We start from the raw sequence: 13,148 nt of genomic DNA, 5'->3' as shown, positions 1-13,148 counted from the left end.
GCTGTTACCCAAGTATGTGTCAGACTTGATGCAAGTTGCACACTCAGTGACAGGCATCAAGACAGCATTGTTTTTGCTACTTTGGGGTTTGGCTTCTGGTAGACTGATTGTCATTTAGACATTTGTTTCCCTCCACATGTAAATTAGATTTTAATGAAAATAAAAAGCTCAAAAAGCTCACTTACAATAACCAATAATAATTTTTACATTTATGTTGATAATCAAAGGAAATACTCAATGTAGTAACCCTGAAATCACTTTATTTTCTGTACAGAGACGTAACTGTTACACATTAGAAGCAAGGTCTGCATGAAAGCTATATGTGCCCACTTGCACTTCTTTCGAAGTTCCGCTTATGTACAGAATGTAAAACAGGTCTTAGGTCTGGTATCTTTTGAGCAGTTCTTGAAAAAACATAAGCCAAGGTAGTTGCTCTGAATAAACAGAGCAACAATCTTAGATGGATTACACCTAGAATTCTCACAAAAAAACTATTATCATCAATATCGAAGTCATCCATGAAGTAAGCTGTATCAGTATGAACATATTTTCTTTTGTAAGCTGCATGAATGAAAAGTAGAGTTATGTGAATTTGCCTGCAAAATCTTGTTTATAATACTCATCTGAAATAAATTGGAAATATGAGACAATATGATTAAACTATTAAATATGTAATTACAATTCTATTAAAATATGTATTAAAATTAATAGACTGAAAAGTTGGCTAATGATAAAATAATATTATGATAATATAAACAATATTAATAAACCTAAACTTTTAAATGACTTTTATTCTGTACAAGACTTTTATTGTGTTTTATTGTTCGGCATGTTGTTATGCCCTGATTTTAGATCGAATCGCGTTTCATTTAACTTTAGCCGTTAAACTGTGTGTGAATGTAAATCATATTTAGTTAATAAATGGCTGTAGCTTAGTTGTTATTTATTTAAATGCATTGACCCGGAAGCTACGCGACACTTCCGCTTTCACGGGGTTGTGCTGTTTGACAGTAGCAGGTTGTGTAAGGAAGGACACACGTGAGCACACCAGTCTCTACATCATATATAGTGAGTACAAGTTTGTTAGAGACATGTTTTTATTTTATTACCTGACAGCACGATTTGAACATTTATTACATCCGATAAGACACAGCATCTTTGACAGCGAGGTGTAACAGCTAGTATTACAACGAAACGTTGAACAGCAGTGGACATGATGTAACTAGTAATATGGTGGCTAGTTTGCTGCACACTGCTGGCTGTTCAAAATATGTCATGTTGGAACGGAAGTTTAGAGCTGATAAATAATATGCCCCCTGCTCGTTTGTTTTTCTCAGACATTGTTTGAAAGTGGAAATGTCGAGCCTGTCAGCAGCCAGTGTGGAGGCTTCCGCATCAGTAGAGGGGGCAGAGCAGAAGAAACCACTGAAACCATGCTGTGCGTGTCCTGAGACCAAAAAAGCACGAGATGCCTGGTGAGGAGACTTTTAGCTATTAGTTAACTTCTGCTTTAAAGAGATATTTTACCTACAAATTCAGTCATTATTTACATAATTATTTCTTGTGTTGTCCCAAACCTGCATTAATTTATTCTTTGTTGCACAAAATAATTTTTGAAGGATTGCACTGCCCAGTATTTTACTTTAAATAAAAAGGAAGTGAGATTTTCAGACTTCCAAAAGGATGCACGTCCCCATAAGTGTAGTCTATATTATTTGTACACTGCTGAACCAGTGCTTGAGTAATATTGTGGCAGGAGCAGTTCTTCACATTTCTCCTTGTGTTCCATCAAGCTGGTTTGGAGCAATATGAGGGTGAATAAATAACATAAATGTTATTTTTGGGTAAACTCTTCCAATACATTTTAGTAAGATGTCATGACACACTGTTGTCTTCATTGTAGCATAATTGAAAAGGGAGAAGAAAGCTGCACAGACCTCATCGAAGCGCACAAGGATTGCATGAGGGCACTTGGCTTTAAGATATAATACCACCATCATTATCATCAGATTGAGTGAATTGTAAGTGTTACGACAATGACCAGTCTCTTACAAAGAATATCCTTGGTGATATTTCTCACATTTATTTTTCCACATCTTGAATTTTGGTAATGCAATTTTCAGATATCTCTGCTCTGCAAATTGAATCGAAAGGAATAGTTCACCACAAAATTGTCATTTTTGCTTCCTAATTTCTTCTACATGACTGACTTTCTTCTGTGGAGTTATTTATAGCAAATAGCCAAGCTGTTCTCTTCCATAAAATAAAAGTGAATGGTGAATTTTGGAGCTTGACAGCCCCTGATCCTCAAGTTTATTGTATGAAACAGAGCAGCTCAGATATTCTGCTAAAATTCTATTGGTAAATAATGCTAGAATTCCATATTTGAACTCCCTTTAAATATATTTAAATATATCCTTTAAGTACAAAAAAAATCTGTATCTTATGTTATGAGGACATTTGTGTTTGTTTAAAGAATCATTTATAATGTTTTTTTAATTGTCTTTTCTTTCTTTTTGTAGTGTGTGACAACCTGTGTGAAATGGAACCTGGTGTGCTCTTTTATTTATACTTTTACACTGTAGGGAAGATTATATGGGGCTGAATTTATTCCTCTGAGGGAAATGTTGTCTGTCTTTTATTTTTCTTTCTTATGTCTTTCTTTTTCTTTTCTTTTCTTTCTTATGTGATTTGTGTACGTTTATGGAGTGTGTGACAACCTGTGTGAAATGGAACCTGGTGTGCTCTTTTATTTATACTTTTACACTGTAGGGAAGATTATATGGGGCTGAATTTATTCCTCTGAGGGAAATGTTGTCTGTCTTTTATTTTTCTTTCTTATGTCTTTCTTTTTCTTTTCTTTCTTATGTGATTTGTGTACGTTTATGGTCAATAAAGATCCTATGCAAGATGTTAAGCCATTCTCTTTTCTTATATCTTCACTTCTTATTTGTACGCAATAAACATAGATTCTTATAACAAGGCTGGCCTTTTCTTTTTACAGCCTATTTTAAATTATTCAGTCTAATCAATATGTATCACATGCTTGATTTGCTTTATCACATATTAAATTATTGATGAAGTGGTGTCTGTTGCTGGACACCATGCAGGCCAAGCAGTTTTATGCAAACAGACTATTCTTCCAAGCTTCTTACTCGGTTGGCTTTCGAATTCCCTGTACCAGCATTTGGCTGGTGACAGCTGCACTTAACTATGCACGCAGGCCTAAAATAGAGCTGCTGCTTCCAGCACACTCTAATCTGAGATCTACTCGCAGAAGTGCTTTTATTCTGTATCCACACCTGGTGTGAACCCACCAAATGCAATTCATAATTTGCATTTTCTCCTAATGATTTCACTAAGTTCACAAGTATAGTTTGTCACTGACACAAACACAAGAACAGATTGCTTATTTAGCTTATTTCGCTATTCCTGCTTCTAATTACCATATAAATATGGGCAATATTGATGTTTAATTAATTAAAAACCAACATATGCAAATGCATAAGTGATATTTTTCATATATTGTGTAAATATTTTTTCTGGTTTATTTCTGTCATTCAAACTGCTTTCATGGTGCTTGACTACAATGAGAGTGTGTGCACAGTACGTGAGTGAGAACATTTCTATTGGCATGCCTTTCTTGCAGGGTACATGTCAGATTGACAACTCTGAATGGTAACTTTAACACTCTCTTATCTATAACAGCTAGATAAGCTGCACGAGATATTATGTTTCAGTTATGTTTCCATCTATATAAGCTGTCATGATCAAGAGGTAAAACAAATGAATCTATTAATCACACCACAAAACCATTTGTCATTCCAATGTAGTTCAGTAGTATTTCATTTGTGCTAAAATACCACAAATCACCTCCTTCACCATATCACTGCACAGCTCCTGCAATGGATTGTTATTTTTGTTGCATAGTTCCCACAATCTAAATTTTGAGATAAAAAACTGCAGTTCCTCATCTATTCTAGCTTTTGTTGAATGGACTTGCTCTCACTAACCTAAAATTGCTCAACAGCACAATTTGGAAAGCCTTTGTCATTAAATTACATCCATTTTCCTTAAACGTTGTTCTATTATTTTACCCAGTGATGAAGCTAAGAAATTAAGAACAACATATTTTACATTTCCAGCTGCACCAAAAGTAAACAAAGTCCATTTTCATCAAGTATATAACCTTCTGGAGAATTTTTAAGACTAGTTTGGTTTCGATCATAACAATTGGTAATTTTGTGATGAACAGATTGAAAAACTGAGCATTTATTTATTTAAACAAATGTACATAACTGGTTTTCCCCCACATTCCCCAAATTTGACAGTTTCTATGAATTAGCAAAATAATATGTGATCTCTGGTGTATTTATAAAAAATGGAACATGTAACTTAACAATTCTATAATTATTATTCTTGGAAATGTCTTTTTTACATAACAGATTCCGGAAAACATCCAAATTTCTATAATCTTATATGAATGGCAATTAATGAATTAGTCTTATAAAATAACAGTTAATTACCATTTGTCCTTAATATGTTGATATTAATGGAGTAACAAAAGCAACAGCCACTCAAGAACATGATGTATTGTAAATATGCTGTCATGCAATGCCATTTAGCATTTTACACATTGACAACATAGCAATAACAATATTCTCATAACTTATGCTTAAATAATAAAAGAAACAGAATCCACTCACTTCTGCACTCCACTGCTACGTAGCAGAATATTAACTACCAACAACTGCTGGGCCAAGTTATGTGAAACTACAAAAAGGAATGGCCAGGGAGGGGGAGGTAAACAGTGTTACATGACCTCCCCTGTTATTTTATCTGTCTCAGATTCTCTAAATATGACCCCCATAGCCTAGGATCCTCCTCCCCTCAAACACCATTAGAAGAGCTGGAATACAAATTGTCTTGTTTGACTGTGAGAAAACGAGTGTTGGTGACATCTGGCAGAGCTTTCAGAGATCTTCACAGACGTCAGTGAAAGCTTCTCTCTGTGTCACTTGTTATCGTAATCACTCTGCCCGGCCATCATTGTGTTATGTTAAGTAGCGAGTCTGCTTTCTGTCTGTGGCTCTTTCTTCCTTGCGTTTCAGTTCCAAACATGGTTATCCTTCTCAGGGTCTCTATCCCCGCCTCTCCCACTCCATGTTTCCAACAGTCCAGTGTAGGACAGGGAACAGAAGCAGAGGCAGTATAGGGCTGATATTGTCAAATTCAAAAGGAAAAGTGGGTGTCAACGGAACTGAATGGAACGGAATTATGAAGCTTCCTTCATTCCAAATATTTTTGGCAGTAAGAGGTACACTGGCTGTTAGAGGCTGAGGGGAACAATCTTTATATATATATATGACATTAGTTTTAGATTTTTAACAAACGTTGGGCTTATGAACCTCTACTTTTTCCAACAAGGTATTTGATGACACTCTTCTTTTTTTTTTTTTTTTTTCCATTGAATTGAATTGAATTGAATTGAAGACAACAGAGCCAAAAACATGAATAGTGGCGACTCTATCTTGATTGACTCTATAATTTACAATCACACACTCTGCAATGGATGGACCAACAGCACCGAAGGTGCCATCTACCATCTGGGTAACACCATTCTTTTTTTGGGCTATATGGGTGGTAGTGGAGCATATGGGGCTCTGTACATCTTCAGCTTTTTGGCTCCCGCTTTCCTCTGTCTGGCACTGTGGGGCTGGTTGACAGTGTGTGGCCTTGATGTCTTCCTCTGGAATTTGCTGCTGATGCTGCAGTGTTTGGCCCAGGTGTGTCATCTGATTTTTCGGCTGATGCAGGACGGTTTAGCTAACGAGGAGCTTTCTGCGCTTTACACAGCGGTCTATCTGCCTCTGGATGTACCTGTGCAGGTGTTCAAGGTGATCACAGCTGCCAGTGAGAGCAAAGTGCTCTCTCTAGCGGCTGAGGAGACGTATGCTGTCGAGGGGAAGACACCCATTGATCAGTTGTCTTTTCTTCTTTCTGGCAGGTGAGAAACAGAATGTTTGGCAGAGTTGTAGACTCTCATATGGTTCTCTGGATTATTGATTGATCTTGAACTGGTACTCTTAACACTATCCTTACTGTAAACACACACTATTATCGCTTATTTTCCTGAAGGTGAACTAATCTCAATGTTTGCAGTAACTTGCAATACCAAGGCTGCATTCTCAGACATTTAATAATGTACATTTAAAGTGAATTTTTATTTCATGCTTCTTGAAAATGGGACAAATGTTTTTCAAATCCATATGAAACCATCATGAATACAAAAAAGTACATTTCTAAGAACTTAGCATGTGCTTCAAACCAGATCTTTTGCTTTTACAGGATTAGAGTGTCCTTAGAAGGTCAGTTTCTCCATTATATCTTCCCTCACCAGTTTCTTGATTCTCCAGAATGGGAGTCTCTAAGACCAACAGAGGAAGGGAACTTCCAGGTACGATAACATACCATTTTTATAATTAGTACCAATGTGATCAAGTACATCATGGCAAAATCTTTTAGTTCGTGCCATTGAGCAAAATTATTCTATGTTCATACAACCATGAAATATTGCATGCCCTTAAACTTCCCATGACCCTTTTGACCACAGGTGACACTAACCGCAGAGACGGACTGCCATTACATCTCTTGGCGCAGACGTCGGCTTTACCTTCTGCTGTCTAAGGATCGTTACATTGCCCGACTTTTCTCAGTCATGCTCGGAAGTGACATTGCTGACAAACTGTACTCGCTCAATGACAAGCTGTTTGCCAAGAGTGGTGTGCGTCTTGATATCCGTCTGCCCAGTCTCTACCATGTCCTTGCCCCCTCGCCACAGGGCAGCGAGGGTGGAAGTGCTAGTTCACCGCCCAGGGGGAGCCAAGGAGATGCTACAGTCGTGACGGGTGATCCAGAACCATCTAACCAGGGCTCAGATGCAAGAAACATCCATCCGGACCAGGGAAAGACCCCTGTGCCCAAATCTCCACACCAGCTCTGGCCCTCAGACACAGAGATGCCCTCTGGTGAGGATTCAACCAGCTTGGTTCTGGAGGACTTTGCTGATATGACAGGCTCTCTAATGGACTATGGGAGTGAGAGAGATTATTTGAATTAAAGGTTGGGGTGTTGACGCTAACACACTGGGACACTTCTTAAATCACAATGTAAGTACACAAGTAAGGATTGACGGGGCTGGTTTGCATGAAAAGGCACAACTGCACTGAACACTGAACTGCACAAACAATGACTGATTAAGAGAATGCAGAGTGATGAATGTGCATGATGAATTGTTTTAGTTTATGCTTCTTTTTGACCTGGATTATATTTATGTCTTTGATGACTTTACGGTCATCTGATAAATTCATATGCAAGGAACGAATGTCAATAGTTAATATAATTATATTGAATCATAATTATTTAGAAAATTATTAATTTATCAATTCAATTTTAGGCTTTGAATAATAATAAAAAATAATAATGATTTTAGCAAATGGCTGCAATATAACAAAGAGTGAAAAATTTAAGGGGGTCTGAATACTTTCCGTACCCACTGTATATAGTATATGGGGTTCTGTAATAACTACACTACTTAAAATTGTTTTAACACAAACAAACACAACACAGTGTCAATGGTATGTCCTCATTTAACACACATGTCCATTCTGGCAGGAGGAAAAGGCTTCCTTGGGTGAGAGATAAGTTTTATTTAGTACATGGTATTGGAGTTATATTCAGTGTTTTTTGACAGAAGTTTCTATGCTTAGGAGAAGGCTGGTTTCATTTTACAACATACACTGAAAGATGAAAGACTGGAAAGGGTTTGGGACATCCAGGGATCCAAACATACCAAGTCTGTTTATCCAGCACTCCTCGCTCTTGAAATACTTGGCTTTGCCAACAAGGGTCAGATTGCACTTTGTAGGGTACAGGATAGCGGGACAGCTGTGGGAGGAGGAGGGTTCCGCTGTCATTTGAGACATGACCTTCACACGCTAGTTTCCAAAGGAATGAGAGATATGGATCATGTCCAGAAACAGCCTGTGCTACAAAAAAACAATGTGAGACCTACACTGATGGATAAAAAACACGCCTCTATATGTGATTATGTTGTGTTGAAATTAGTTATAGGATTTATTGCAGTGTTCTCAATGACATTTTAATGTGTCACCTTTTTCCATACATCTAACAGAGGATGATACTCCAGGAAGACTTCGATTCCAAAGAGGATGTGCCCCACTGGCCCCTACTGACACCCCAAAGCTGTAGGAATGGTTTCAGCAGTATAAAGACCATAACATCTGAACGATTACTCCACTAAATCACCATCCAATCTGTTTCCCCTCATACAAATGAAGACAACATTAACACCAAACAGTAAAAGATTCATTAAATGTCCTTTTGTTTAGGACAGTGACAAGACAAAACAAGAGCAAACCTCCCAAAACAGGTACTGTATTACATATGATTCCACATTGCTGTGATTTCAAAATGCTTTATTTTTTATTTGTACTGGCATGTGCTTAGTAGTTAAATATGTTTGGAATAATTGAGACAGGATGTTTAAGGTAAAAGCAACAAATTAGATTTTCAAAAATAAATTAATTTTAACAGCATTTCAGAGTTATACTATGTAGATAATGAGATTAATCACAAAAGTGTGTGCTTTATAATATAACAGGAAGTTAGTAAATGCTTCAGCAACATCTTCTGTATACTGACCATATTGTGAAAATATTTTCATGGGGCCAATTGTTAAGTGGTGGGTTCAAAATGTAATTCTTAAGATTTCAAAGCAGAGAAGACTTATAAATAATTGTAAATGAACAGATTTGAATTTTTATTATCAAGTATGCTGTATGCGGTTATAAACACTAATCAGAGTGCCAAAATGTTAAAATGTACCTTGAATGTTGCAACAATCCAAACATTTAAATCATTGGAAATGAACCAGTACTTTCAGCACACATATTAACATAAAAGAACTACTGAGTGTTGAATGCCTGACTTGATTCCTCTTGGCTGATATTTCACTATCACTTTCTGGAACAGTGCACAAAAATCATATGGTACATTGTATAAGGGCTAAAAGAAGTCATTTTGTGAAAACACAATAAATATATCTAATAGAGTTTATGCATTTCAGTCCCCTTGTATCCTATTTATGTCTTTGTCGGTGAGCTTTAATGCCTCCCAACCCAAGTTTTAGTGTGTGACCTTTGCTTGAGTTTCACTAATTTAAGACTTTAAAAGCTGGTTAACGTTTAAGCTCTCTTAAGTCGATTTTATGTTTAGTTTTGTTGTTTTTTAAATTTAGCACACCTGTACAAAGTCATGTGACCATTGTACTCCCCGTCCAATATTAATGTTCTTAACACATAATGGATCCAGCCCTCTGCAAATTGAACAGAAATAAAGTATTATTAAATACAGTGTTACATGGGACATGCACTTTTTATGTCCAAATCAAAATATAGTGTAATACATGTAATGAGTGCTCAGAAAGACAAAAAGAGTTTAAAGGCAAATATTAAGGCGGCATTTACCTGGTTTTAGGGACTTCAGAGATGCAGATATACTCAAAATGAATATCTCCTTGTCTGTAGAATCGTGCGCCTGTGTTTTTCAGCTGCACTGAATCAATTTTACACAATTGCTCCGGGTGTGCAGTCAACGTTTTATACACCATTTCATCTGTATTTCTGAAATACATATGTACAAACGTATTCACACACGATTCAAACAGTTAAAGGAGTAAACCTGCAATACAGGAACACAGGCTATAGCTCATTGGTTATGATTTGTTGGAAATATAATACATACAGTTTGAGTTTTAGCTCTGTCTCAGGGTGTCCCATGGAGATCAGGGTGAGCTGAACATCAGCATTCTTGTCTAAAGGGGAAACCTTCAATTCCACTAGGATGTGATGTGCTGAAAAAGAGTAGGAGGGCATGAGAGGGATTATTTGGCTGTATTTTTCATGAACATTTATAAACTGTTACATATAGCAGTACACAAAAAATATTTTTGGGGGGTAACTATACTGTTCAAAAGTTTGTGGTCAAGATTTTTTCATGTGTTTGAAAGAAGTCTCATGCTCACCTGCATTTACTTTATACAGTAAGAAGTAACATTGTGAAATATTATTACAACTTTAAATAACCATTTTCAGCAGCCGTTACTCCAGTCTTCCAAGTCACATCATTCTTCAGAAATCATTCTAATATGCTGATTTGTTGCTCAAGAAACTATTCTTATCATTACCAATATTTAAAACAGTTGTGCTGCTTAATATTTTATTAATTTTTTCAGGATTCGTTCATGCATATAAAGTTAGAAAAAAACAGCATTTATTTGAAATGCAATTTTTGTAATAATGTAATGTAATAAGTCTTTACTATCACTTTTGATCACTTTGATGCATCATTACTAAAAAGCTGTTAATACCTGCAGTATGCACAAAGTATGCACAATATGTATGCACAATATGCACAAAGTCATACACACCACAATAAGGAGCCGTAGCAGTGGTCAGGAGATAGACCTTCTCTTGATTTGGCAGGGGAGTCGCTGTTATCCCACTGTTCTTTAACAAGCCTGAAATACACACACATATAGAAACAGACAGTGAAGGAGCACACTTGGGCATCAAAGGCCTGAAACAATGTTATCCTTTTGTTACATAATCAGCCTCAAGTGATACATTGTCCAGTTGGAGCAAGCCATAATGTATACAAAAGAAATTTAAGCCAGATTAAGCACCTAAATGAACTAGAACATTAAGGTCATAACCATCCAAGATTAGATTAGCATGCAAAACCCCTCAGAATTATTATTCAGTCCTTCAGACTGAGGACCTGTGTGTTAACTGTAACCATCCTCCTTATGAAAAAATCATTCTCTAAAGAGTCAATTAAAAATGTGAAGAAAGGTTTTTTGCATCAATATTACTTTATTAAGAAAATTTCCACTGTATGTCCTGGTTTTAGCAATTAATTTCAAAAGCAAAAGGAATTAAGTTTACTTGTAAATACTTTGGTACAATTAAATAGGAAAACTTTTTCAAATGTTTTACACTATTTGTGTTCATAAACAGAAACACTTTCTAAAAAGATGTTCCTTTCATACTGCTTATTCATCATTACCTATTTGTGGGCATGTGCCACTGAAGGGGCCCTCGCAGGTGATGCATTTTCCTGCCAGGAATTCCTCATAGCTGGAGCAGGGGAAACCAATAAGCGAACAGGAGCTGTTCAGGGCGCTCATGTAGACGTGCAGTGCCCTCATGTGGTCACAAATGACATAACCATACACTGGAAAGTAGATAAAAACTGACAGATTCTCAGCATCAAGCTACGGTACATTTCATTTAGCTTAATGTCTCAGTTAGCGTTTGGTCAGCTTTTGTTGTCCACTTACTTGAAGCAAACTTTGAACGTGCGCAACCGGCTTGGTCCATTCCACCATTTAAGAAGAAGTCCACATGCCCAACAGGAATAGATATACCAAAATCTGGCAAATGTACAGATATTCAGTTCAGTTGTGCACAAATAACCTATACTTCGGTACTGACAATAGCACCAGTGGCACTTATATGAACGCTTGTGGTTAGATAATAAATCAAGATAAATCTGTCAAGAAACGTGTCCTGTTCAATATTAGACTGCTTCTTGAATAAATAAAAATAAATTTAGATCATTTCAGGCAAAGGACTGATTCACTCTTACAGTCAGAGTCAGTGTGAATGGCCTCAACAAATAAAGCATCGGATGAATCCAGACGATCAAATGGATCAGCACTCTTGAACATTGGGCCTGCTGGGTCCAGACCTGAGGGTACAAAACTCAGATATATGTTCTGTATTATACTAAATTATTCAAATTTAAACACTTTTAGGGTTCTACATAAATCTTAAACTCTTCGAATGGTCAAACAAGGTCTTGTTTTCTTGCCAAGGCTGTGCAGCATAACAATTTCTCATTGTTCATTTGGAGTGCTCTTGCAGTCTCTGCTTTTGTCAGAAAGCCTCATTCAGTGTCAGGGCTCACAAAATTTAAAAATCCCTGGTAGCCCTTCGGGCAGGCATTCTTCAGATTTTGGTAGCCCAAAATGAATTTAACTATAGCCTAAATAAAATGGACAATGACTGAACTTCACTGCGGAAAAATCAGCATGATCAAAAACTTTAGTGATTATATTTTTTTCTTCAAATAACAAGTCAAGGGAGTAGGGGTGCAAAGGATCACAAAACTCGCGGCTCGGATCATATTTCAGATTTTGAGTCACAGATCAGATAATTTTTCTGATGAGCAAAAAATGCTTCTTTATTAACATTTATTATTTAAAGAACACTGCTATACCACAGCAAAAACTAGTAGCATACATAGGGATGTAACTATTCAGTCAACTCACGACGCGATACGATTCACGTTACTGATTCTCTTTTGCCTTGTGCTTGAATGGTTTAAAATGCTGCAAATGATGAACTACGATCCGTTTCAACACTACAAGGCGAATCAAGGAAGGAATTTTGTATCACTATTCAAAATAGCCCATCGGCATGGCGGCGATGCATTTTGGTAGGCCGACTGTAGCCCCGGGACGTCGGGCTAGCGATTTTGCAAGACCTGAGTGTAGTGCAGTGTTGGTCTTTGTTCCACTCAAGTGTAGCATTTTCAAAGGTCTTATCACAACAGAATTAACAGCATGTGGCATCATTACATAGCATTATGCAAAATCAGAAGAGACTATTAAAGGGGTCATATGATGCAATTTCAAATTTTCCTTTCTCTTTGATGCGATTTCAATTTTTCCTTTCTCTTTGGAGTGTTACAAGCTTTTGGTGCATAAAGAAGATCTGTAAAGTTGCAAAGACTAAAGTCTCAAATCCAAAGAGATATTCTTTATAAAAGTTAAGGCTTGTCCACGCCCTCCTAAAACGCCTAGTTTAAACACGCCCCCACATGTCTACGTCACTGTGTGGGAAGATTTGCATAACACCGCCCAAATGTTCACGCTAAGAAAGAAGGCGTAGCCTAACTTTTATTCTCGCTGTAGTATTGTTGTTGTCGTGTCGAGACGCTGTGTGTTTCGTTGTGAAAGCAAAACTACTTTGTTTGGCCTTCCAAAAGAGGACAATATCCGC

General features: G+C 36.9%; 3 protein-coding genes across 4 annotated transcripts in view; 2 read left to right on the top strand and 1 right to left on the bottom strand.

The window, feature by feature from the left end:
* Positions 1-967: 967 nt before the first annotated feature.
* On the top strand, positions 968-2,596 carry LOC107712253 (cytochrome c oxidase copper chaperone-like). Its single transcript, XM_016517436.1, has 4 exons — positions 968-1,068; positions 1,338-1,475; positions 1,904-2,021; positions 2,523-2,596. Exons 2-3 carry the CDS (start codon positions 1,357-1,359, stop codon positions 1,986-1,988), a joined length of 204 nt encoding a protein of 67 aa, XP_016372922.1. The 5' UTR covers positions 968-1,068; positions 1,338-1,356; the 3' UTR covers positions 1,989-2,021; positions 2,523-2,596.
* Positions 2,597-5,487: 2,891 nt separating this feature from the next.
* On the top strand, positions 5,488-8,804 carry LOC107712266 (popeye domain-containing protein 3-like). The gene is made up of 4 exons (XM_016517453.1): positions 5,488-6,007; positions 6,349-6,457; positions 6,614-7,169; positions 8,195-8,804. Exons 1-3 carry the CDS (start codon positions 5,511-5,513, stop codon positions 7,118-7,120), a joined length of 1,113 nt encoding a protein of 370 aa, XP_016372939.1. The 5' UTR covers positions 5,488-5,510; the 3' UTR covers positions 7,121-7,169; positions 8,195-8,804.
* Positions 8,805-9,076: 272 nt separating this feature from the next.
* The window catches only part of LOC107712265 (phospholipase A1 member A), a 7,198-nt gene continuing 3,126 nt past the window's right edge, over positions 9,077-13,148 (bottom strand). Inside the window, exons 5-11 of one of the 2 annotated variants that reach the window (XM_016517450.1) lie at positions 11,731-11,832; positions 11,423-11,515; positions 11,149-11,334; positions 10,511-10,600; positions 9,826-9,934; positions 9,549-9,704; positions 9,077-9,397 (exon numbers count right to left, since the gene is read on the bottom strand). In XM_016517450.1, the coding sequence (XP_016372936.1) occupies positions 9,316-9,397; positions 9,549-9,704; positions 9,826-9,934; positions 10,511-10,600; positions 11,149-11,334; positions 11,423-11,515; positions 11,731-11,832 (818 nt within the window). In that variant the 3' untranslated portion in view covers positions 9,077-9,315. The remainder of the gene's footprint in view (positions 9,398-9,548; positions 9,705-9,825; positions 9,935-10,510; positions 10,601-11,148; positions 11,335-11,422; positions 11,516-11,730; positions 11,833-13,148) is intronic. The other variant, XM_016517452.1, reaches the window with a different exon arrangement.

Source organism: Sinocyclocheilus rhinocerous, unplaced genomic scaffold (genome assembly GCF_001515625.1).
Source record: "Sinocyclocheilus rhinocerous isolate Xijiao unplaced genomic scaffold, SAMN03320098_v1.1 scaffold2583, whole genome shotgun sequence".
Classification (NCBI taxonomy): Eukaryota; Metazoa; Chordata; class Actinopteri; order Cypriniformes; family Cyprinidae; genus Sinocyclocheilus; species Sinocyclocheilus rhinocerous.
Note: the sequence above shows the minus strand (reverse complement) of the source record. Positions and strands in the feature narration are given on the sequence as shown.

Excerpts from the sequence above, each read along its gene's own strand:
- LOC107712253 (XM_016517436.1), top strand. The coding sequence starts at position 1,357 with ATGTCGAGCCTGTCAGCAGCCAGTGTGGAGGCTTCCGCATCAGTAGAG. Across the intron at positions 1,476-1,903 it reads AAAAAAGCACGAGATGCCTG|CATAATTGAAAAGGGAGAAG; the intron begins GTGAGGAGACTT and ends TCTTCATTGTAG.
- LOC107712266 (XM_016517453.1), top strand. The coding sequence starts at position 5,511 with ATGAATAGTGGCGACTCTATCTTGATTGACTCTATAATTTACAATCAC. Across the intron at positions 6,008-6,348 it reads TCTTTTCTTCTTTCTGGCAG|GATTAGAGTGTCCTTAGAAG; the intron begins GTGAGAAACAGA and ends TTGCTTTTACAG. Across the intron at positions 6,458-6,613 it reads CAGAGGAAGGGAACTTCCAG|GTGACACTAACCGCAGAGAC; the intron begins GTACGATAACAT and ends TTTTGACCACAG.